Source organism: Meleagris gallopavo, chromosome 3, assembly GCF_000146605.3.
Source record: "Meleagris gallopavo isolate NT-WF06-2002-E0010 breed Aviagen turkey brand Nicholas breeding stock chromosome 3, Turkey_5.1, whole genome shotgun sequence".
Classification (NCBI taxonomy): domain Eukaryota; kingdom Metazoa; phylum Chordata; class Aves; order Galliformes; family Phasianidae; genus Meleagris; species Meleagris gallopavo.
In genome coordinates, this window is record NC_015013.2 from 48,777,368 (window position 1) to 48,801,933 (window position 24,566).

The 24,566-nt window shown below is 41.0% G+C and overlaps 1 protein-coding gene across 1 annotated transcript in view; it reads right to left on the reverse strand.

Annotated features, from left to right (window-relative positions):
• Positions 1-2,982: 2,982 nt before the first annotated feature.
• The window catches only part of ZNF521 (zinc finger protein 521), a 217,540-nt gene continuing 195,956 nt past the window's right edge, over positions 2,983-24,566 (reverse strand). Inside the window, exon 8 of the mRNA XM_031552839.1 lies at positions 2,983-3,818. Within this exon, the coding sequence (XP_031408699.1) occupies positions 3,789-3,818 (30 nt within the window). The 3' untranslated portion in view covers positions 2,983-3,788. The remainder of the gene's footprint in view (positions 3,819-24,566) is intronic.

The following is a 24,566-nucleotide window of genomic DNA, read 5'->3' on the forward strand; positions in this document are numbered from 1 at the left end:
CTTTAAGGAGAATGGCACATTGCCCACTAAGATGTAAAGAGCGTGCAGCATTAATTGAGCATCAGTGTATGACTGAACACATTAAGCAGGAATCGAGGTAACATTTCCAAATCCAGGGATGGTCCAGCCCTACGGAGCCCTTCACTTTGCCTCATCTCATCACAGCTGTAACAGCAGCACAATATTCTGTTTTCACACTCAGCTATTTTTAATTGTCGCCAATTATAATTCATTTACTTTTATGTGTCCTACTTGTCACAATATTAGCATTTGTAAGTCTTTCCCTTTGCAGGCTGTGAGAATCTGTTGTGACATCTCAATAAAGCAGGATTCAATCAAGGTGTGAATGAATTGTTAATCTTGTTATAAATAGAAGGTGCCATATGTTGGTACGGAAGGGATGTCTTTTTTGTGTGTGTGTGCTGAGGACAGTGGTAATGAAACAAAGTGAGTGGGCATGCCAGAATTACTAACAAAAGTCTGGTCATTGAGAAGTGGAGAGAGATCTGTCTCTTCTACACACTATCGAGGACATGAAAACTACAAGGTGTCATAGGCAGAGCCTTCAAACTATCCTTTTTTGGGGGGTTTCTAACTAAGGTTAGCAACATGACTCCTAAGTCAGGGAAAGCAATGAAAGCACTGTACTAGGAGTGAGATGAAGAAGTTGTGATAGCCTCCCTGGGAGCTGAAGCACCTTTAGTGTTCTGGGAAATCCAAGCGAGGCAAGCAGCTATGAAATCCTTAGTGCTGGTCAAAGCTCTTATTTTGGGGAGCTGATAACCGGTTGTCCCAATTAATCTTTTGTTCAAATAAAGAATCAGCACGTTCCCTCATAAATCCTGTGCTCAGATATCGTCTGTGTGGATTGCGTCACTTCTGCAATACACGTCCCATTTTTATACTTTCTTTAAGTCTGTTATGTTTCCGAAATGCAGGAGTGGCAAACAGGCCAAAAGACTTATCATTATATTAAAACATCACTTACGGTAAAACTCATGCCCATTTGAAATCTTGGGAATACAGCCAGTCTCAGAGGGAAAAGAATACCCTGTGCATCAATCTGTCCATGCAGCTCCTTGAATAGATTTATCCTTTCACATAGTGTTAAGGGTATTAAGAGGAGCTCCTTTTAGATTTTGCTGAACCAGGACCGAGAAAGGCATGCCCTAGGTGAAATGCACAGGTACACAGACATGGAGCTGTGTCTGTTCTTCCATAGGCAAGATGATCTGCCCCCATGTTGTTTTTTCTAAATGCTCTCGTCATTCCCCATGGAACGCTCGGTTCTCATTGGGAAGTTTAGATGTCTTCAATAATCTATTTAAACAGCTATTTAGGTATCATTGAGAAACCTGTTCCTTCAGAAAGGTAAGAGGATTCCAGCACTTGATACTAGCAGCCAGCTCTTAGAAGCCATTTGGGGCTGCCTGCGGCCGCAAGACCCTTCTCTTCCCCTGCGCTGCACCGCAGAAACAATCGATGCATAAAGTCTTCATCACATTTGCTGCTGCTCTGTTTACTGTTACTTTATTTACATATCTAGAAATTCAACATCTTTGCGTGTTTTGCAAGCTGTCATGACATGAGACACTAGTAATATGCTATGTTTTGCTTGCTAACATATTTTTGACATATTTTAGCTTTTGATTATAAGATTGCATCTTTCCCAGCTACCATCTGTCTCAACTCAGTGGCACTCTGGCATTTACAAAAACAGTAGGGTGTAATATTTCTTATATACTTGAACTCTACTAGAAGCATGTTATTTTCAGTCTTAACCAATATGTCACACTTTCACACATGAAGGCTGAAATGTCTTATATCCTTTAAGGTGTCTGTCAAAAATAAAGAACACATCATCACATTCAATTTGGCTGAGATGAGTAATATATTAATGAGAATAAGAATGGGAACACTTTCTGACTTATAAATAGAACTGGCATTTTATGAGCCCTGTGTACTCATGCCTGTATTTATCCTTTTGTCAGCACAAATGAGATTTTCACATGAAACCCAGGAATTTCTTTTTTGTATTTGGCAAAATATGCACAGTATTCTCAAAGCTGGATTTTTAAACATGACTTATTTCTTTCTTGTACTATCTGGTAACCTGAGACTTTCAGATTTTACCTCTTTTCCTCTCTGTCCTCCATCTGTGGACAGTCAAAATGTGACATTCAACAAACTGGAAATCACACTTTATATCTACCCTGACAGCAATAGGCATTTGGACCGTTGCGATGTGCAGCTCTTTAACTACAGTATGTCAGCAACACTGGTTTCCATGGGACGAATCCATCAATTCAAGCAATAGGATACGTATTAAAATAGCTGGAAAATGTTTTATTTTTTGTTCCTGTTTTGTTGGTGAGCTTGTGTTGTGGGTGATACGAATAGGCAAGGTTAGCTTTTATCCCCTTCCTGCTTCTCAGAACTGCGGGCAGTCAGACCTTAGCCAAGCTGTGATGTCTGGTGGTGGCTCCCCAGGGCCATGGTGACAGGGAGCATCATCCTGCTGCATTCGCCAGCCCCGGTTCTGATGTCCATGTTGGGAAAGGAGTGTGAGGGACGGGAGGGTAGCAGTGCTACTGGCAGAGTGGCTGTTGCTCCCAGTAGTCAGTGCTAGACCCAAATCTATAAATAATATTGTGGATATAATATAACTAAACATATGTGGTGACTCTTCTGGCAACCAACATGTCAAGTGTACGGGTATGAAATTGTTGAAACTGCCTAAGAAGATAAACAAACTAGAAAACACTGCCCTAAAGCACATACTGTTTTGCAGTAGGCCTGCAGATTTGCTGCTACCAGAACCTTTAGTTAAATGTCCAGCTATGAGAAAAATGACCTACTGACCAGTACGGAGTTCCTGACACAATGGGATTCCAGATCTTGGTGGGCCTTGCGATACTAGAGGAGCAATAACAGTGGTACTGCTTTCAAAGGGAAAAGACAAGACGCAAGCATGCTCACACGTAATGGTAAACTGAATTTATTTCCTTTTGGAAAACAATTCCAGTAATCTCCAGGTTCAGATCGCAGAGTAAACATTAATAACAGTAACATACAGGTTAGTTCAACTGATTCAAGAATTTGGCCATGTGAAATCATTAAGGAAAGTCTTGAACACTCAAAGCTTCAAACGGTATCCAGAAAAAAAAAAAAATTCTTTGACAATCTACATAACAACTATTGCATATATGGTAATGCTATCTGTCATATCGCAAGGCTTACAAATATATATACGGGCCTTATTCAACGGTGGGTTCCTGCTCTGTGAGAGAGAGAGAGTCTTCAGATTTTTTGCAAGAATCTTCAGCAATAAAAAATAGTCTTGGATTCATCCGTTTGTATACCAAAAGAGAGAGGTTTCTAGACCGAAGTTTAAACAAAAGAAAGGCCAAACAGAGCTGTATTGGAACATAGCTATTACTTTCTCCCTCCTCCTTGAAAATGACACTTGTTCTTCAGATATTTTTTCCCCTCATACAGTATTATTATTATTTTTATCCTTCTTGAATAGGGCCCAAGTCCACTTGTCTTTATAAGACCATTTTAGTATCAGACAACATAATACATGTGCAACACTTTATATACAGGAAGTCTATCCGGTGCTCAAAAGTTCAAACACATGAACATCCAACAGTTTCGATAATACAAGTTTTATGGTACAATACAATGTTTCTGAATAATATACATTAACAATGAAAGTTTCGTGCAAAGAGTAAAACGTGTTCCCTTTTTGTGCCACAAAGAATCCTCCAGAAGAGATAGGCCTTGCACTAACTGCTATGCTGGGTCATCGTATGATTCTGTAATGAAAACAAAAGAGACAGATTAGTCACAGGATAGGCATTTCTACCAACACCACACAAAATAATGTATTGAAAAGAGAAGATGATTGACTCCTCCCTTTTTTAAAGCAGACAGAAAAAGCATCGTTACCAAAGAGAACAGCTTGTCCCAGTTGATTCAACTGCTTTTCTCTCCATAGGTCACCAGAAAGGCAACACACTGCATTCGTGTAGGTTGGGACAGCCCTGCTCTAGGGATACTGTCCACCAGCCCCATGCTTGTGGTGTCTGCCCTACACGTGGCTGATGGTTTATATGTTATGCAAATGAGAAATGCACGCATTTCTCAGAAATGTCCTTGCTGCTTATAAGCCAAAAAATGGACAGTGCTTCCTAGACTGTGGCATCAGTTCAAAAGTTTTATTACATTAAAACCTATTTCCCACTTAAATAGCATAGCACAATATATTCCACAAAGAGTGTAAGCACCATTTTGTGCCTAGAAGGGAGCTCAAAGACTGATGAGAAAACAAGAGGGTTGCCACAGCCCTTCTATCAGCCACCAGAACCCACAGATATTTTTCCTCAACTGAATGCAGTGCTTTATATGAGGTAGCATGACATGGGCTTTGGAGCCTGAAGTTCTCCTTTCCTCTATTAGCAATGAACAAATGTGGCAGCAAACACAACTTTCATGCTCCTGCCCTAATCGAGTTGCCCTCTTCTAGGGATTGAGATGCAATTTCAGTGCCTGCATTGGCTCAGGTCCTACGCAAACACTGAGATAAGAGCAAGGAACCAATCCAGTGTATGTTAAGTCTGCTCCAATATAAACTGGATTCACAGAAGAACAAAGTCTGCGAATGCTACTTCACAGCAATGCTACTGACTAGTGATGAACTTTGCACGTTTTTAATCCAGGCCAGTGGGCCAGTGACTCAAAGGGGAAGGGTGTCACATCCCATAGTGTCACATCCCATAGTCTGGCCCCTCACTCTGCTTTATCAGCCCAATCTGTCTTCCAACCTCCTTTGGATTCTTCCGGGTGAACCTGTTCCCCAAATACTGTCAGAATTCTCCGTGAAGAGATCATCTATCTACTAGAGCATACCCTCCAGAGCCACCCATGGAAAGAGCCATAAAGGCAGCCTTGGCAAAATAAATGTGAAATGCAACATGATTGCAGGCCGCTCTGATCACTCCCCCTGACTTTTCCTTTCTCTCTGCCTAAAACTGTGCACGCACACAAACAATAGTTCATGGGACATTTGGCAAGCAAAGGATCTTACAGTAAGACTGAGGAATTTTTAATGTAGTGCCATTCTGGAGATTAAAGGAAAATGACCCAGTGACACTCAGAGATGCAATTTCCAGATGTGAATATAGAATGATTTAATGCTGATGGCAGGCATTCCAGACCGTCCAAGGCCAGAGAGTGTTAAACAAATACACTCTACTGCTCAATTTCATCTAGCTTCTTATCCTTCCCATAAAGTCATTTCAGAATGCTGCAAAACAGTAACAATACACTGCAGACTAGAACGTCAGTTGGTCTCAGGTAATGGGCTCTGACTTGAAACCACAAAAGCAAGGAAATTAAGAGTTAAGCCTGACAGACGGCCCTTTAGTCATCCTGTTGTGCCCATTTATTGCAGAACTTACAGCATAACACCATGAGCTTATTGGAGACCCTGCAGTACATAGAAACCATGGGACAGGTTAAATATGGGGTGGCAGCCTGAATGCTGATTTCTCTTTTGCTCCTGAGTAGGTGAAGTCATATGCCAGTTGTTACATTGCAAGGTGATGTTTGGGGGTGCCTTTCGTTTCCAGTCTGCTGAGAGTAAGCATGTCAGTCGTTTCCATTTTTCTTTCTTTCCACTGACTGGACAGCGCAGGATCAGAGCGGGGCCGGATGAACAGTTGCACGTGAAACAGCCAAAAGGCGTTTTAGTAGTGTAGGTAGAACTCTGGCTGCAGTGATATTTTTCATTAAAATATAAAAAGGCCTAAATGTGATAAACTAAAGCCCAGTATAGGGACAGACTTGCCCCTCATCTCAGTGTCGTGGCTCCCACGCCCTGGTTTAAATCAGGATTTTCTTGATACACTGAAGAAGCAACAGAAGAAAATAAGCACTGTAGAGCAAAACAAGACAGGGCAGGATTCAAACATCAGGAAACGCTTTGAGCAGCTCGGGCCTTAAAAAGGCAAGTCTGCTTACTGTAAACAGTCAAAACACAATACGCTTTCCAAAGTAATTAAGGCTCCCCATATGTGAGGGACAAGGGAGAAATACCTATTTGGCTAAGTAGCAAAAAAATACAAAGTAGAAGCACTTCAGAAGCATAACATTGACAAGACGAGCGGGCGAAGGATGGGAGGAGAGAGATAAGAAAAGGAAGAAAATTCTGTAATCCCACCGAGAGCCATATTCCACTCTACCAAAAGCCATCTATTGGAGACCCCACGTCTAAGTGACTGAAAATTGCAAACATTAATCCCAGTTATGAACTGCTGTTGTTTTTACGAGGGGTGTTGTGTTTAAAAATTTAGGGCACAAAATCCTCCTCCATTATCCGCACAGCAGATCTCGGCTGCGGCGCTCGCTCTTCCTCACAGTGGTGAGCTCCTGCCTGCCTGGCAGCGGGTGGGGAAGGCAGAATACGGAGCTCCTGCTGGCAGGGACGTAGCGGGGACACGGCAGCGTGGGCACCCAAGAGAGCAAGGAGTGGCAGCGAGATCCCCTGTGTGGCTCTGTGTGCACGCTGCCCCTTCTCTAAGTGTATGCTGTGAGCTTGGAACGTGCCTCCACCAGAAACTTCAAAATAGCTTGCCTGAGTGCAGAGGAATTAGCGTATCTACTTGCAAAGAGAAGTCATTTAACTAAACACAGAAGGTATCACACACTCCCCTTCTCCATATAACCCAAATTTCATTGTGCATAAGCGCATCTGTTTAATTACAAGATAGTCTCCCTTTGCTGTGAAGCAGAAGTTTTGGTTTTCTGCTCAAGCAATGGAAAGAGAAAATATTATTTATTAACATAATCCTTTCTGGACCTCAGGAACAGCTATGTTAGCACTTCCAAGAGCTACGATTTCACAAGAACTGTGATTGCAAATAGAAATGCAAGCTTTGCGTGCACAAAATGGAGGACCAGTGAGGCAGAAGGTCTCTGCGTTCCTGCATCAGGCACCAGCCCAGCCAGGAATCCTCTCACCTTCACTGCTTCTCTGTCTTGGTGTTATTTGGAAAGCAGGTAGAACCTAAATTCAAAGTATTTCTCAGTCAAAATAAAATCTTTAATTGCATCTGTCCTGTTCCTGTATCTATTCATTAGAATCCAGAATAATAACTGCTATGTGAGCTGCTATATTGTATGCCACAACTGCTTTGGATGAAAATCCTTTAAATATCCCTGTTGTTAGTGTTAAGGAGCTAGAAAAGATACACAGATTTCATTATAACACTGTCTAGAATTATTTTCTCTGAAAAAAAAAAAAGAAAAAGAAAAAGTAAAAGGTTTCTTTGCAGAAATGTTCAAGACAAAAGAGGCAGTACTTTTGTTGTTAGGTGCACATCTTTGTGTTCCAGAAAGAACATGAGATGTATTAGCTGGCAGAACGTTACCACCCACAGCATCAAAATTAGCAAAGAAAAAAATACCCACAGATAACCACAGACTCACTATACCATTAGTATCTTCAGTGTGAACTGTATTTGAATTCAGTATAATGAGACTTGTGCTCTTAGGACAAGATGAAGCAAGACATTGCTGGACCCAACAAACAATGCAAAGAGGGTACAAGTGCAGAAATATAAAATTAAATGTGGATGCTTTATTTCAACAGATGGTAACAGTACCAAAGCAGCATGTTATTTTTCCTTAGTTCAAGAACACAAACATGAGTAATCAATCATCACTGATTAAGTAATTATGGTACCCTACGTGTTATCACTTATCTGGAATCCTTTATCTGTGTACATTATGGATCATATTGTATTTTTTAGCATTCAAGAACAAAATACAACAAAAAATCCCCAACCCCCTTGCACTGCAATACAGTAGCAGGTTGTAAAACAGAACTCTACATTACTCTCAGCCTTTAAGCACAACATTATTTTTTTTTTAACAATAGCAATTGGTTTCCAACAGGCTGGATAATAAGTCTTTTGACCTGCATTCTTCTCTGACCCATTAAGGTCACCCCTGTGCTCGGGCATAAAGCTGACTTAGGAAATGCCTGCAAGTCCTGCATTTCATCTCCTGCCCACTCAAAATAAAGCTTTCTTTAAATGTGTCTGTACGGGTCCCCGAAGACCAGGGAGGCATCCCTGTAGTGGGCAATGGAGGGACAGAAGCTTCTGCCTTTATTAATGAATGCAGACCATTATGAGTCTGGCTGGCTCCTGCACTGTTCCCAGAAGCATATACTGTACGTGACTTAAAATGCTAGAATATTGACACAAAGCGAGCTGGGCACCCCTAAGGAAAATTACTCCTTGGATATAATGTAGGCTCGTAACAGCTATTAGAGTACAAAATAAAACCCTCTGGGATCAAACTGACATATACCGCATTCTACCTACTCCTCAAACATTAGAAGAATTTCTTTGTGAAGGCATTCTCAAGGACAGCATTAAACTGACTTTTGTAGCAATCTGCACCAGCTTTTTGGCTTACAGCTTTTAGTACTAAATCTCTGGTTTGAATCAATATAAGTACTATATCTTCCACATTAATCAATACATTTGGTTCAATACGCGTTCTATTAAATTATACTTTCTAATCGAGATTTTCTGCTTCTCTTTCCTTCTTTATATTCCAAACTTCCTACTCTGTACCATACTTTTCAAGCTGTTTGCAGCTAATAAGAGGATGCTGGATTTTCCAGAGCTGAAGGGGAAGGAAGAAAGGCTGGTGGAGAAGGCCAGACTAGCAAAATCTTAAGTGCAGCAGTAATGATGAATCCAAAATTCAGTTTCACAGCATCAGCGTGGTTTCCAGAGCTTCAGTCTGATGCTTCATCACTGAGCTGGGTGCCACTGATATAAGACTTCTCTAGGAAGCTCTGTATTGAGAAGTGGTGAAATAGTACGTCGTGTGGAAAGGGGCATGGGGAGGAGGGAACGTGAGTAGAGTGAACAAATGAAGCTTGTTCACACATAACTAAAACTTCTAGAAAAATCTAAGGAAAGGCTGATTTTTATACCATTTCTTCAAACTTGTGATCTTTCAGTGCAGGTGCACAGTTTCTTGTCAATGTCCTGTTGTACTGAGACAACTTTCTTTCCTGTTAAACCATAACGCCATTATATACAAGTCTAAATGGATGAGATATTTAGATTTGTTAGATACTAAGTTAAAATACATCCTATAAATTAAAATGTAAAAAGATCTTATTTTTTTCCAAGTCTTTGGGGATATCTGAAACGCTTGGATAGAAAATATCTGTGGCAATCTGAGTGATGTACAGTTACAGCAAATGACTTTTCCACATCTATGTTAAGTTTGGTAGAAATGTAGTTATTCTTCATACACAGAGAATATGAAATACAATGTCAAAATGATAAACACATACATTGCAGGCATTTGCCACTGTCTAACAGATCAGAAACACTGCACTGATGCCCCTTGCTTGCAGTTTCTCTTCTTTTGTCTCCAAATAATCACTGTGAATCCAAATAATCTGCAGAGAAACTGTTGCCTTTCCTTTTGACATTTAACATCAACCTACTCAGCTCACAATAGCATCTTATAATCCTTTCTCGATGACACTATGTTGCTATTAAAGAAAAAGGTGAAATAGTATAATAAAAGAGAACAAGAACTCATAGAATTTAAAGACAGAAAAGACCCATTAGGGCGTTTTCTCCACCCACCTTGCCAGCGTTGGATTATTGCCTATAGTGTAATTTCAAGTGTTTTGCCCAGTCCAATTTTAATTAGAGCTCCCAATGCTCCTCCTGGGAGGCTGTTTCACAGCTACACAGACCTCAGGGTTAGGATTCTTTTCCCTGATGTTCATTCCAGGAGAGGAAGAGGCTCAGCCAGCTCCAAATCACACATGAAACCAAATCTGCATAGTCAGGAGCTGATTTCAGTAGAATATTTGGGCCATTTCAAAGCATCTGAAAGCAGTAAACATGCTTTCAATGCCTCAAAATATTAAGGCCCCAGCTCCTCTGCTATTGCAGGCAATAAAGACGCTTCTGTTATGTAGGCTTCTCAGATTGTTCTGCAATACAGATGAATGTGTAATATGAGTGGGATTGAGCAGTGCTCCCACAGTAAGGGCAATCCTCTCCACTGCCCACCTCCACTATATATATTAAAAGAAGGTTTTAAACCTGCTATAGGGACATATCTAGAGCCATTCTATGATACAATCCTTAGCTATACCGACAGAACAACTTTGTGTTTTCCACATAGGTGAAATACAAAGAGCAACTGCAGTTGAAGCTCGTCATTAGATGATGTGACCATGGATTATTTCCCCTAATGAGTCCCTCCCTTCCTTTCAATAAACACAAACCACAAGAAATTAAATTATTTTATCTGAAATCTTGGAACTAAGAGATGTTTCTAACATGTTTTCAGGAATTACACTGCTTCTGACACAAAAGCGACTATATATTCAGAAATCAGTGGTCGCACTTATCCTGAGTGAATGAGGTAGCTGGAAACCACATGATTATAGTTTTTCATAAGTTCAAAGTAGGAAGCCAAATGGAAATTTTGAAGCTCTAGAGAGAAGAGAAAATACTCCAGCAAGGTGTGCCTGCCACCAGTATCTTCAGTGCTGCAGTGCAGCTGATGAAGCAGGAGGAGCATTGATGAACTTTTAAATGCACTGAGGTAGGTAAAGAGATTCATCCAGACCCATTCTGACCACCAGCATAGGTCTAACAATACACAATTTCTGAAACTTGAGATTCCCAAGGAAAGAAACATTTGATCTGAACTAAAATAGAGCCATTTCCACTACAAAGAAGGGGTTAAATCCCAAGAGAAGCCATGCGCCCATAAGTATCACTTGTCTATGCATAAATACCACTTATGTGGGGCGAGTTGATGTTTACCAGCTTTTGAGAACCAGCTCTGTTCTCAGACACCAGGGCCACTTGAACGGTCATCTTAGGTCATAAGTGACCGCTGCTGACAACAATCATTTAAGAAAGTCTGCACTGAGCTGTGGTTATTTGTATAAATTAGTTCACCTAAGCTATGTGAGTTGATATTATATTAACACCTCTGAGATGACATGACTGCTAATCAGATCATTCATTTAATCACATTTATGTAAAAGTCTCAGTATTCTGGATCTTCTACTCAAATATTACCAGCTGGACCAGAGAAAACAAAATAAAAAAACCCTCTAATTAGATAGGGTGCTCTCAGGGATCCAAAAATTAAAAGCCAACCAAACAAAACCCAGAAACTGATTTTTCTTCAGAGACTTCCATTAAGTCTCTAGTAAAACCTAGTTATATCTTTTTGGATGGATTATTACATGCAAATACATATATCACAGGTTTTATGTATGGAAAAGAATGAGATATTTCTAGGTACAGCAAATAAGACTTTCATCATTGTCATCAGAAGTGAATAGAGGCAAATAAAAGTATCTGCTCCCATCCTTGCCCTTTCCTCATTTAGAAATTAAAGGGCTTAAACAGGTGCCCCTGCCACAAATCAGACTAGCTCCAAGGCTGCTTTAATCCTTCCAACCCTTGTGCAATACCCTTCCACAAGCCTCCCTTAGACTATGTGGGGATTAGTGAAATGCAATGGAACTTACAACTACTTTTCCCATTTTGTGCAAGGTGTCTCTGAATGTATGTGCAAAATTACCTCTAAAAATGACAAAAAGATGGTGGTGGGGAGAGAGGGAAGCAGTTAGAACAGGCTTACAGCAATTCACCAAAACTGGGAAAAACACCCCTGTTTTCTCAAGTCATGGAGAGGCTGTATTGCTCATCAGGACCCAGGCCTAAATCTTGTTTGCAACAAAACAAGGCTTTTGTGATACTGCAGATGCTTGAAAGAAATACACAGGTGTCCTACCCCAGTAAGAAAACTGTTCACTAAGTGGGAATAAAAGCTTAAACAAAAAAGACAGATGTAGGCACTTCCGAGAAATATATCAGAAGTCTTACTACTTTAAGAGATTATTATGATTACCCTGGTATAAATTAAGAGAAACACTGAAATCAAGGGAGTTACAAGATAGGGACAACTATGAAGAAAGCCAGGCTTGCGGAATTTGAAACAAATGAATATTGTTCTTGTCCCTATTGCTTCTTGCTCACTTTCTGCAGAGGGGACAGATCTCCCCACCACATCAGACACAGGCAAAGAGCAAGCAGAACCCAAAGCTGAATGAATCCTGGTTTATCTGCAGCTGAGGCACAGCAGAGTAGCAGGGGACACAAAGCTTTGATAGGCAATACTGCCTAATCAGATGTTCAGGGATTAAATCAATGTTTCACAAACAGATGTGTTCATCGGCAAGTTGTTACTGCTTTAGGGTTTTCCTTTGCTATGTTAGATTTATCGTCCTGGTGCTTTCTAAACTACAACATCTGTGAATAAGTTTAGGTCTGACCTCCCTCCTGTTTTACATCCACAAGCAGTACTCCTACATTGTGCTCTAATTTTAGATTCCTTCAAGAGAAATAAATATGTGGAAAAGAGGGAGATAAAAATCAGAACAAAATCAGAAAACTCTTTGCCTGACAATATGTGTTCATTTCACATGAATGCAAATTCACCTTTAGCTGGGAGAGAGGAACTGGCTCTTCGAACTGAAGCTATGTTACGTACAGATTCCTTTATAGGTCAAATTCAATTAAACAAACTCCTACTAAATATTTAACAGTTCAGTGCAGTAATTAGTGACAAATAATGGAAGCTTAAATTGATAATTGCACAGAAATGTCCTGTTGGAAACATGACGTTTCTTGTTCCTCCTGTTTATCTCACGTTCACTGAATTCTGATAGGTCTTTTCAGGGATTGCAGTGACAAATGAACCTGTATTTTACACATATCTATTCAGCCAGCAGTGCTGTTTGCTATGAGCTGTAAGAAGGAGCCTTCTAAGTGGATCTTTTTCTTCTCACATTCCCATTCTGGGCTCTCTGACTTACAGCAGAGTAGCTGTTTTATCAGTGAATTGCTCTCAAACCTTTCAAACTAACTGGCAGGTCCAGAATTTCAGCTCCCATCCTTAGGATTCAAAAGGTCACCCAATTAAAATGGGGAAGCACACAGAGCTGTGATTTATATGCAAAGGGCAACCTTTAAAACAATGATCCTTCCCAGTTTTCCACAGGTGCATGTACAAGAATTCCTCTGAACAAAATTACCAATGAAATTTCAAGTTTCTTGATACAAGCTGAAAGGAAAGCACTGTAACTTATCTGCACTCTTATACAGGCAGACACATCCCACACTGTATCGATCACCAGGTTCACCCCCCTACTCTGTGACACATCTCTGGGTATTGTGCTTATCAGGTGACAAAGGGACAGCCTGGAATCTGGATTCCCCACACATTGGCAGCCAGTGTGTGCTGCCTTGTTCAACAGCACTGAGCACACTGGAGGTTATGGATCAGCCCAACCCTAACACAAAGTGTCTGACATAGCTTTCACTCAGCTAAAAGCAAAGCGTGAACCAGTCCAGGTTTAAAATCAGTAGACCCAGCTTGGTGCGTGAAAATCCTATTTGGTGGTTATCAGCTGGCAAGTGTACATACAGGTAAGGGAATATTTAGGCCAACTGGTATGTTTTGGATCTAAAAGTCAGAAAGAGATTGAGGTGAAAATGTGTCTCCTCATCCACAGTTGAATTTAATTCTAAAATGTGCAAGAAAGAAAAGGAAAGACTGTTCCTACTCTTTGAAATGCTGATGGTCAGCCTCACTCAGTTTTACATCGATGCATTTCTTCCTTCAAGATAGTATGTAAGGAAAACCAGACTAGTCAGGTCTGACTGTAATGATGAAAGAATCCTGAGCTGGTAGCAGAGATCCCATGACTCTTGGTATCTGACTTGCTTCACAGCTGGCTACTGTGCCAGCCCAGATTAGGCATCTCACTGTCCCTGTAGTTGGACTTGATGATCTTTAAGGTCTTTTTCAATTCTATGACTCTATGATTCTATTCCTACAGCTTGTTGAACAAGGAGCAGCAGCTATGTGACAGGGTTGGTATGAATGAGAATTACAAATATGCTTGTCAGTAAAGAAATTAAGAACTGCTTTCATCCCTTCGTAGCCAGTGACAGTCAATAATCCTACACTGAAATGCTGTGTTCTTATAACAACTGCATCCTAGTTCCTCCTTTTCAGTTTAAGAAGCGCTAGGTTGTGAAAGTTATTTTTAGAGACCAGTATACTATTGTGCCCTTAGAAAGTCACCACTTCTCTGAATTTTTTAAGGATGTACACTGTAAATCAATAAATCTGGAGCGTTTACTGACATGTGGTACCAGAATAATAAAACTTTGTATTTGTCATTGTGGTTGTTAGTTGTTAAATGAGGAAGTCCAAATTCTCTATTGTCTTCTGTTTTGTTGCCATTTGCATTTGTGGAACGGAAGTGTGAAATGTGACCACAGCTAAATGGGAGGAATTTTATTCTCCCTTTTGCCTGCTTTCAGAACCTATACAAGGAGTAGGACAGAGAAGTCTTACTCCTTTGTAAGTCCAAGTGATTCATTTAATACTTTTCCAACCTCTCAAACAAGGACAACACAAGGAAGCATCATTCTGTGCTTTTTTCCTTCCTCCCCTTGAGGATAGAAGCATCCTCCTACGAAACGCCATTTTTCTGGCCTGGTCATTCTGCTTCCTGTCACACAGCTGGCCATGACACACTGCAAGTGAGACGTGCCATTAGAGTCAGCCTTGGCCCTGCACAGACAGTGGAACAGATGCCCCTCACCCCTGGCAATGCTGTGGCTCTGCTGTCACCCTGGCTCTCTCTGTTGGGGGCACCTGCTTACAGCCCTTGCTGCCTGTTAGGGCTGTCTTTTAATGCGATGATCTTCTGATCAACTGAAAAAAAATCACACCAAGGAGGGAAGATAACAGGAAACAATGCTTCCACTCGCTTGCTGAATGTGTTTAGTACCGAGCTGTCTGAAATACAGAACTTTATCTCCTCTACAAAAAGATGTGCTGTAGCTATGGTGAGGCTAATCTATAACCCTCACGGTCTTATATAATTTGCTACTCCAAATTACTTTTAATTCATTACAATAAAACCCACCTAATTAAAATAACTCTTTAAAGTGAAGTATTAGCTTGATCCTGGGAAAAAAAACAACAAACAAATAACAAACAGATCTTCTCTATCAGGGGGCAATTCATCATACTGCAGTACACACTTACACCAATGCAAATGTAAGCTGGGAACAAGTGCCCTCAGTAACAGTGCCAACAGTACCATCAAGGGGCAGGAGGCCGCATGCCAGGAAACCTGCCACACACAAGTGGTACTTCTCATCTAAAACTCTCAGTTAGTTCACCTTGGCAAAACATATCGACTACTAACTTCAGTAAACAGACTGGCACTACAAACAGCAGTTGCTTTCCCAGAAAGTAACTGTCTTCAGCACTGAGATAAAACATTTGTTTGGGGGCTACTCTTGCGGTCCCTGATGTTCAATAACAGTTCTGCATTGTAGCATTAGCATCAGCAAGCTCTGCACTGCCACTTCTCTGTGGTCTATATCCTATTCTCCCTGCGAGTCTTTTCAGCATCTCGAGGTGTTTTACACACCGCACGTTTGTGCTCCGGTCAGATCGACTGAAAAATACTTCTGGATTTGAAAGAGGCTGCTCTGGGGCTTTGGTTTTCCCTTAAAATGTCATTAAATCGTCAGGGTGATCTGCTTTCAAAATGTCTGTTCGAAAACATACTTAATATCAGCAATTACAGCTCACAGACTTTCTGGTTTCTGTTATTTCTGCTTCTCAGTAACTATTAAGAATTACAAAAAATACGGTGTTCTCCATTTGCATACACAAAGAAGAAAACCAGAAAGCAATTATAAGGGCTAAGCAGAAAGTCTCTGGAATACATGCAGCACAATATTGGATTTAACAAAAAAAAAAAAAAAAATTTTTTTTTTGCTCTATCCTAAAACATAACACTTTGTAGAAAGTTCTTTTCAAATCAAAGCAACACTACAGTAAAACAACTGCAGGCAACATTTCTGAGCCACAACGCAGTTTGTGTCAGAACGCTCATCACTTCAGGCTGACCTGTCAAACTAGCTTTGGGAACACAATAAAAAGGCAAATCTGCAAGTTGGTAAGAAACTTGGGAAAGATGAAAAGTAGGAGTTGCTTCTAAACTATAGAGCAGAATGCTGCGCAGCGCTAACCAAGCTGTGGTGATGGTTGCAGCAGCTGTCTGTCCCTTCCTACTGCTTACAGGCACACCTGCTCGGCTCTGCTCCTAACAATACTGTGAGGGAGACAACATTTTGAAGCTTCTTCTGAAGACAGAAGAAACCAAATGAAAAATTCAGGCGCAGCCGAGTGGCATGGAGAAGAGATGAGAATTTAGTGTTGTATATGAGTACCTGCTGTATAGCAGCCACTATAGCAATAGTGCTATATTATAAATTGCATATGGATGAAGTTGGCTGGATGACACTTTTGAACCTTGGGAGGCAATTTCTGGAACTTCCATTTCCAGGAGATTCTCAGCACCTTGCAGAATCCTATTCCCAAATCCAACCGACTTACTTAGGTGGCCCAGGGTGGTCTCTGGATGCCTCTTTTTAGGCATCAGGGATTAACATTCTGGCCACAGGGCTTTTCCAGAAACTAACACAGTTGTCAAACAGTCTACAGAACTCACCAGAGAATCATTTCTAAGGGTTTTGGAATCACCACTGTTCAGAGATATATTTCTCTATTAAGTTCTGCAGAACAGTCCAACATCTGCAGAGACTTACCATTCTCTGATAAATTTCTGACATTTTCAGACTAATTCCTATACAACTGCCATATATTTTTTTAAATCCGTGCGGCCTAAATGTTCATAACTTGGGCCAGCTTAGTCCTCAGTGCAAGTTAAAGCGTTCATAAGGCTGCCTGACCTTACGCCAGCTCATAATAGCCCCCGGGGGACTGACACATCAATTAAAAATCCCTGGAATTCATCGGAGCCTGAGACATGCCTGCGAGGAACAAAAGGGAGTGATAGAGAACCAGCTAGCAAAATAAACAGGAATTGCTGCATACTAAGGGAATCTTTGGCTGTCTGACTAAAGGTACCTTTTATACTGGCAGGGGATGCAAATTGGAGCCCGAGGAATCGCACTTCCATTTTCAAAGCACTTTGCAAACATCAACCATTTCACCTTCACACCACTGCTTGGAGGGAAGTGAATATGTGCATTTTCAGCACCCTTCAGTTGCTGGAGGTGCGGAGCACTCTAGAGGCATGGTCTGTGTCTACACACAAAAGGAGTTTCCAAAGCCACTGGAGGAATTAGGAACAGAAAACAGATTTGAAAAGACTGCTACCCATCCCCATGCTCAGTGTCATGCCTCCCTAGGAAGGCACCAAGGCAACCTGCTGCACCCCAGCCACATGCTGCCTTGCTGTACGGTGCAGATTACTGCATGTCATCCTTTATAATCTCTCCTTTAAGAGGGAGTCAACTCATTTCCTGTGCACTCCCCCTCTGGTTTCCCCCGCAGATGGTGGCAAGGTTGGAGACAAGTTGTTTTCACAAGGCTGAGATTAAAAATGGCTCTGTGTTTTGCTAAGCATTCCTCTGAAGCATGGGCAGCGCGTGCGTGTGTGTCTGAGAACGACCCCAGTGAAAGGGAGGAATGAGAGATGCTAAACAATGCCGCACAAAGTTGCAGACTGTTCGGCTACAGGCCAGAAAATGAATCCAATTTTTCATTCTGTCATTATAAATATTTCAGTGCAAATGGTACTGATTTTCTGCAACTGTGGTTAAGCAAAGGGCCTCCGAGTGAATATTTAAGAAAAGAAAAAAAAGGAAGGAAGGAGGAGGAAAGGGAAAAAAAAAGAAAAGAAAGAAGAGGGAGGCGGAGGGGGGGAAATTAAGGTTAGCAACCAATTAATTTCAAACTTTAGCAGCAAAAGATTCTGGGAAAAATTCTACAGCGCTGCAGCGTGTGTGACTCCAAGAAGGAGGAAAAAAAACATTTACTCTGCTCTTCTTCTGACAGTTTCTCATAAAATATCTGCAGTCCATCTATCTTTTAGTACTCCAGGCTCCTCTGGAGAGCAGAAAATAGTAGTTTAAAGCTCACTTCAGTGCCAGTCTGCGGGAGATTGCTTTCCACAGGACCCCTGCTGATGGAGGCCTAGGGGAAGAGGCCCAGGAGTTATTCAATCAGTCCAAGGCTCTGGGGCGGCTGGGGGTCCGCTGAGGGCTGATTATAAAGCTGCCCTCCTGTTGCCTGCCTCCGAACAGAACGAAATGAGCAGCCTCTTGCTGAGCAGATTCTGCAAGAAGGAATTTCACCTGTCACAGAGTTTGTCAGAATTTCAGGATTTATCTTGGTGCAAAATTAATAAAATACCAACCAGGATTTCAGCCTGACTACTCAGCTGTGTCATCTCAAAGTGATCTTTCACCTAAGAAAACCTGGACACAGAGCTATTGAAGTCATTCTTGCCCTACTTTTGCTCTGGAACTTGGGTAGGATGCTACGACTGCATAACAAAACCGTTAAATGCGGGTTTCCTGACAATTACACCAAATGTCAAGTGCTGTGTGGGTGCTACCGTCCTAACGCACGACCTTCCACCTCACTCCTGCAGTTCCTGAATCTCCCCGGAATAAGCTAGGAATCTGAAATACAGAAAGATCATTTCTGTAGTTTATAACCTAGTAGGTCTCTTACGGCAGCACATCTGTTAAGATCATACACTGGTATTCCAGGTCTGGATTTGATTTATAAGTTTTAAAGGAATACAAACAACAGAAGACATAAGATTACATTTGTGAAACCCTGCAAATTAATACTGGTGTGACAGACAGGTACACAGTCCTTTAGCCGTATTCTGAGTCTAATATCTATCCACGTAGAAAGGTGCCAGGTTGATAAAGGATCATCTCAAACCTCTGTGAAAGAAGTTCAGTTCTTTCTAAGCTAGACAGTCTTACCGGTCTTCTGGCAGTGACTTACGGCAATAATAATAACAAATCTTTCTATCCTATTTATTTAAGTCAGATCGTTCCAACTTAGAGCACATATGAATTTCAAGTCTCAGGTAGCATAGAAGTAATTAACTTGCAGCCTGCAAGAGAATGTTTCTGTTAAAAAGGCAGATCAACTTTTAGAAAACAAAATTCTTGTCAGCTAAGCCAGCTGACAGCATATTATTCCATTTACAATGCCATTGGTTCAAATCACGACTTGGAAAACAGAGACCTCCTATACCAAGAAACAACAAAATATGGTCAGATCGGGGACAAAGATGCATTTGCCTTTAATAGGTCTTATCCTACATTGTGGAATTTTTGGTACTCTGTTCAAAGCTGTTTGCTGTCTGAAGAAACAAATTTACCTTTCGATTTGCCTGTCAGCATTTTTGAGCAAGAGCTTAAAACAAATGGTAACATATCCCTTTCCTACCTCCTCATCCTTTCAATGACAATTCAACATTAATACACATCATAAAGCCACCTTTACCAGGCAGTAGTAGTCTGACAGTTTTAACACCAAGAGATCTCACAGCAGAGAGAGAGAAAGCACGCAAGTGAATGCACAGATGGTGGGAGGGGACACAGGGTGCTCTCAGCAGGCTACAGTAGAGATGCATTAACTCCACAGAGGGATAAGGGCTTCCCACCAGTACAGTCATGAATTATAACTGAGCATGGGAGTGAGTTCTTAGTGCCTGTCTCACAGCAAATATACTGTTCCATTTTCCTGCACAGTCACCTTTCACCTTTACAAACTCAAAGCAAAGCAAAATGCACCACTAATATTTTACAATACCTCGGCTTCTTTATATTACATACCACACATCTACACACACAAAGTATAAAGGAAAGCAGCGTATGCACTGACATAAAGTGCCCCCAAGCAGATGATCAGAGTACACCCACAATCAGTGCCTATGTCAAGTGATTCTGCTGCAAAACGAGCTTATAACAATACAGCTAAACAACTAAAGCTGCATGTAGAAATGCATTTAACTCAGCAGTGTTGGTTCATGAGGCCTGAATCATCTCTTTCCCTCTTGTTAACAGGGTGGAGGACATTCATTTCAGCTTTGAACACAAAGGAAGCTCTACTTGAATAAAAAATCACGAGAGTCTACAAAAACGCACTCTTTTTCCATCCCAAATCATATCTCAGACTCAGTCTGATCAAAGCATGGTGAACCTGACCCCGAGAACAGGTAGCAAAACTAAACCTCAAAGCTGTTCCTCCAGGTAGGGTTTTGTAAGGAACAGTTCCAGTTGTGCAGCCATCTGCATCCGAGTCTTTTTGACTAATGTTTGGCAAGGATCAATCTAACGATGCTGATGCTCTCAGAAAAGAAAAAGAAATAAATTAAAAAAAAAGAAAGAAAAAGAAAAAAAGGAAAGCCACCACTTCGGAGCCAAGATTGCTGTTTACTGGAGTTTCCTGGATGTGTCTCTTTATGAATCACTGACCACACCTCGTTTTCACAAACTATCTGCACCTCCTCTCTAAGGGAATTCATCCCCTCCCAGCTTTCCTCCTACTCAATGGATCTATCAATGGAGAAAACTTGTTATTTTAGGCGGCTGAAAATTTGACCGATTTTAAAGGATTCATTTACCATGCCTTTCACTTTCGTTTAAACCCTCAGTGTTCCTGTTCTAAATGACAGCACTGCAAGCACTGCTTTTAAGCACTATTCATTTTCCCTCCCGCACCTCAGCCTTTCATAGGGAAGGAAGGCTGATCTCTCTTCAACAATGGAGCCTTCTTCCTTCGTAGCTTCAGGGCAGAGACTGTTACTAGCTGTAGACTTGCTGCAAATATCACAATAAAGGATACAAATGTGAATTTCTCTTGAAATACAGGTTCAGCTCCGGAGGTATCTTGCTTTAGAAACCTCTGTCAAGAGCAAACAATATATCTGTTTCCAAAACGCACAGCAGCTGCCCAGTTGCTTTTCCAAATGATCTAACATGTCAATGGAATCAGGATGACTGTGAATTTTCTACTTTTCTCCATTTTGTGTCTCTAATCGATATTTTACCTTCCTTCACACTTAATATACTCCAATCTCGGTTTGGCAGCATGTCTTACAGAATGTTAAGAAACCGAGATCAAACATCCTCCCTCTCTCCAAGTCCCTGAGTTTGAGGAGAAGCACGGCTCCCGAGCTAAGCTCAGTGATGGAAGAAGATGGGAAATCAGGCTGCAGATCCTAGAGGGCGGCAAGTTTGCTGCTACTGAGCCCCTTTGCCTGTGCACTGAAAAATCGAGGAGTGAGGATGCTGGGGTACATGAGAGCCATGGCAACCCTCTGCTGGCACTACAGTGAGAAGAGGGGGCAGATCTCAAGCGGCAAGCTTCCAGCCATAGCGTTGTGCCATTGCTTGTTGGGAATCTGTAAGACCAGTGGAGAGTGGAGCCAGGAACAGGAGCGTATTCATGGGGATGGAGGGAGGGGGGCCAGCAGAGGGCTGGGGGAAGGGAGGCAGATTTGCAGAACTGGCCATGAAGCTCCTCAGTACACCATAGCTGGATGCTTCATAAAGTCACACTGATGGCAGTCCCGGAGATGGCCATCTGTTGTCAGCTCTGGGCCAGATGAAAGATAATATAATGGCAGCTACTGGTAGCTAACAGCAGGGCAGTCGTAGGAAGGAATGCATCCTAGAATGAAGAAGAGGTGCTTCCTGTTCAGCACAGAAAATCAGTCATCGATATCAACTACATTAGCAAGAAATTAATGGATGGACAATTAAGAGAATGGAGCTTATCTACCAGGGAAATTATTCAAACGAGAACACAGTGCTTATTTCTTCTGCTTACTCCAGGTGTACCAGCCAACTGATCTGACTAATGACGAGGTGTGGGCTGAAATGTTCAGGGCACAGATGATAAAAACTCATTTTCAGCAAAGGGCAGAATTCCATTTCTAATGATTATTTGCGGGTCAGGGAATAAATTTACTGCTTTCCCTGCCCTCAATCTGCAACAGGACTCCCTGATATTCACAGAGGTTTCTTCAAGGTCTGAGGTTAGAAATTGGCCTTTATGTAATAACTGAACTTTTCCTTGTTATTATCACAATTTATTTTTACAAGTGTCTTATTATTATCAGCATCACTCAGCAGAAAAATATTGACCTTGTAATCACTGTTATTTGTATCTCATTTCTTTCTGTGCCCCATAATCTCTTTCAAACTTCTACTCCTTTGCCGTTTGTTTCCCTCTTCTCCTGCCTTTCTGTGCATTTTCTTTTCTGCCATCAACTTATGATTTGCTTCTTTGGGATGAAAGCTTGCACACTTTGCTGTTCCATTAGCTAAAACAATCAGAAACCCTAATGTTAACGTTGGCATATAAAATCATTTTTTGTTTTTTTCAAGAGTTTTCTGAATCAACTCTTAAGAAGACAAAGGAAAGTGGAGATTATCCTCTGATCAGCAATGTTTCCTGTTTTCAGACTGGAGACAACAAACTTCACTTAATATTTGCATGACACTATATTTGCAGTCATGACAATTACCATACTTTCTGTTTCTTAGAACATATTTAATATCAATCATACCAGACGATAACGTGAACAGGCCTAAACTATGGGTTAACTTTTTTACATTGCAATTGATTTTTTTTTCAAAAAAGGATAATGTATATTTTACAAAAATGAACAGACAAAAACCCAGAACCAGCTCTCAAAACAAAACAAAACATACAGATAAAACAAAACAAAAAGCATATAAGAGCCTGAACAGAAAGGAGTAGGAGAAATAGGGACATATATTCAAGTAAATACATATTGAAGTATCACTATCTCTCCTGAAAGTGAATAAATATATATATTTCTGCTTATTTTTGTATAGGTATTTTGTGGGCATAGCTCAGCACTTGGTTTGGACGTTATACTTAGCTTCCAGTTCTTTTGCTATTCTGTTGTTCCATAAGTCTGAATTCATTTTCAAGATTAAAATGAATTATTTAAAGGCAATGTCATCATTTCACTGGTATGCATCTTTGTCAATTAATTCTGTAATTTAATCAATAACATCATCTAAGTATCTGAAAACACAGATTATAATTGTGATTCAGTTGTTCTAGAAATTTGAGGAAGATCCTTTTGAGGAATATACAGGAGATGTGAAATTATTGTTCCCTGCTTATTTACAGGAAACAGCACAGAAAGTGTCACAGGTTGACTGTAGGGTGTAGATTTACAAGTATATGGAGAATGTGCAGACTAGTAAGAACCGGTAATACCCAGCTCATCACTATTGTCAATCACTGTTTAGTTAAATCAAAATGGTCCCTATAAAACTCTGTCACTTGGGACTTGGTGGTCTTTGCACTGTGCTGTAAATATTCATGGATTAATGAACTACTCACAAAGAGTGTTTACATTTGAATAGGCCAATCAAAGGCCAGTGAACTCACCAGCTCCAAACCTGGAAATTTCTTATTTGGAAAGAATTACCACATGAAAAACCTAATATGGCTGTAACACTCCTGGATCTCCAGGGGGGGAAGTGGCTGCTGGAAAGAAATTCAAAGTTGTTTCGGTTTCTTTGTTTTGTTTTGGTCTTTTTTTTGTATTTAAACTTTGTCATTGAAGTAAAAGACTTGTAGGGGAAACGCCTTGAAGGTATGTCCTTAACAAGCTAATGCACAAGTGCCTCCTCCCATCCTTCACTTCATTACATTTTTGAGAAAATTTGCAAAGGAAGTAATTCTCCCTTCCAGTGAGAAAGAGGTCTCAGGTCCCAGGAATACAAACCTGGATGTTTTAAATCTTGGAAGACATAGAGATATACCTTATCTGATAGGGTTTTGAGAATTTCCAGGGACTCTTTTTTGGGGGTTTATTTTAGAGAAATAAAATGCATTTGATACAATCACATGCATGCGTGCACCCTGTGTGCACACACTGGTGCATGCTAACATACACGTTTTCTTTGAAACAGAAAGCACTGTAAAGGTTCAGGAAAAAAAAGCACTCAAACTGGTAATACTTGTAATACACACAGCTCTCTCTATCTAGTTCCCTCAAAACATAAGCATTAATTACATTCTTAGTATCTCTGGCACGCATACTGTTATCATCATCCTCCCTCACTAGACGAAGAGGATGCACGGTTAAGTGGAGCAAGTTAGTACCAGACATCGCAACTGAATCCAGCTCTCCTGACTCCCAGGCATCTGCTCTGACAAAAGCAACCTGCTAAAGACTAAGGCCAGCATCACTGAAGCTGGCATTAAAAGTGTTTTGCAGAAACCTTAAATGTGGCTGTTGCTGCACAGCACCCACGCTTTTAACAAGGTTGCTATCTTCAGGCATTTTTGACCTGATTTCCTGATGCACTCAGCACCAATTTCTTGCACTGACCTTAACTGCAGCTGGAGGTGCTCAGCACCCTCTCAGAAATAGGCCATTGAGTTTAAAAATGTTGGCCTAAAGCTTTGATTGTTAATTGGATTTCAGGTAGGTTTCTGTTTAAGAAGAGCTGGCAAAGTTATTCCCTGCTGGCTCCTGGCCTTTGGGGCCTAGAAAGCCAGCATCT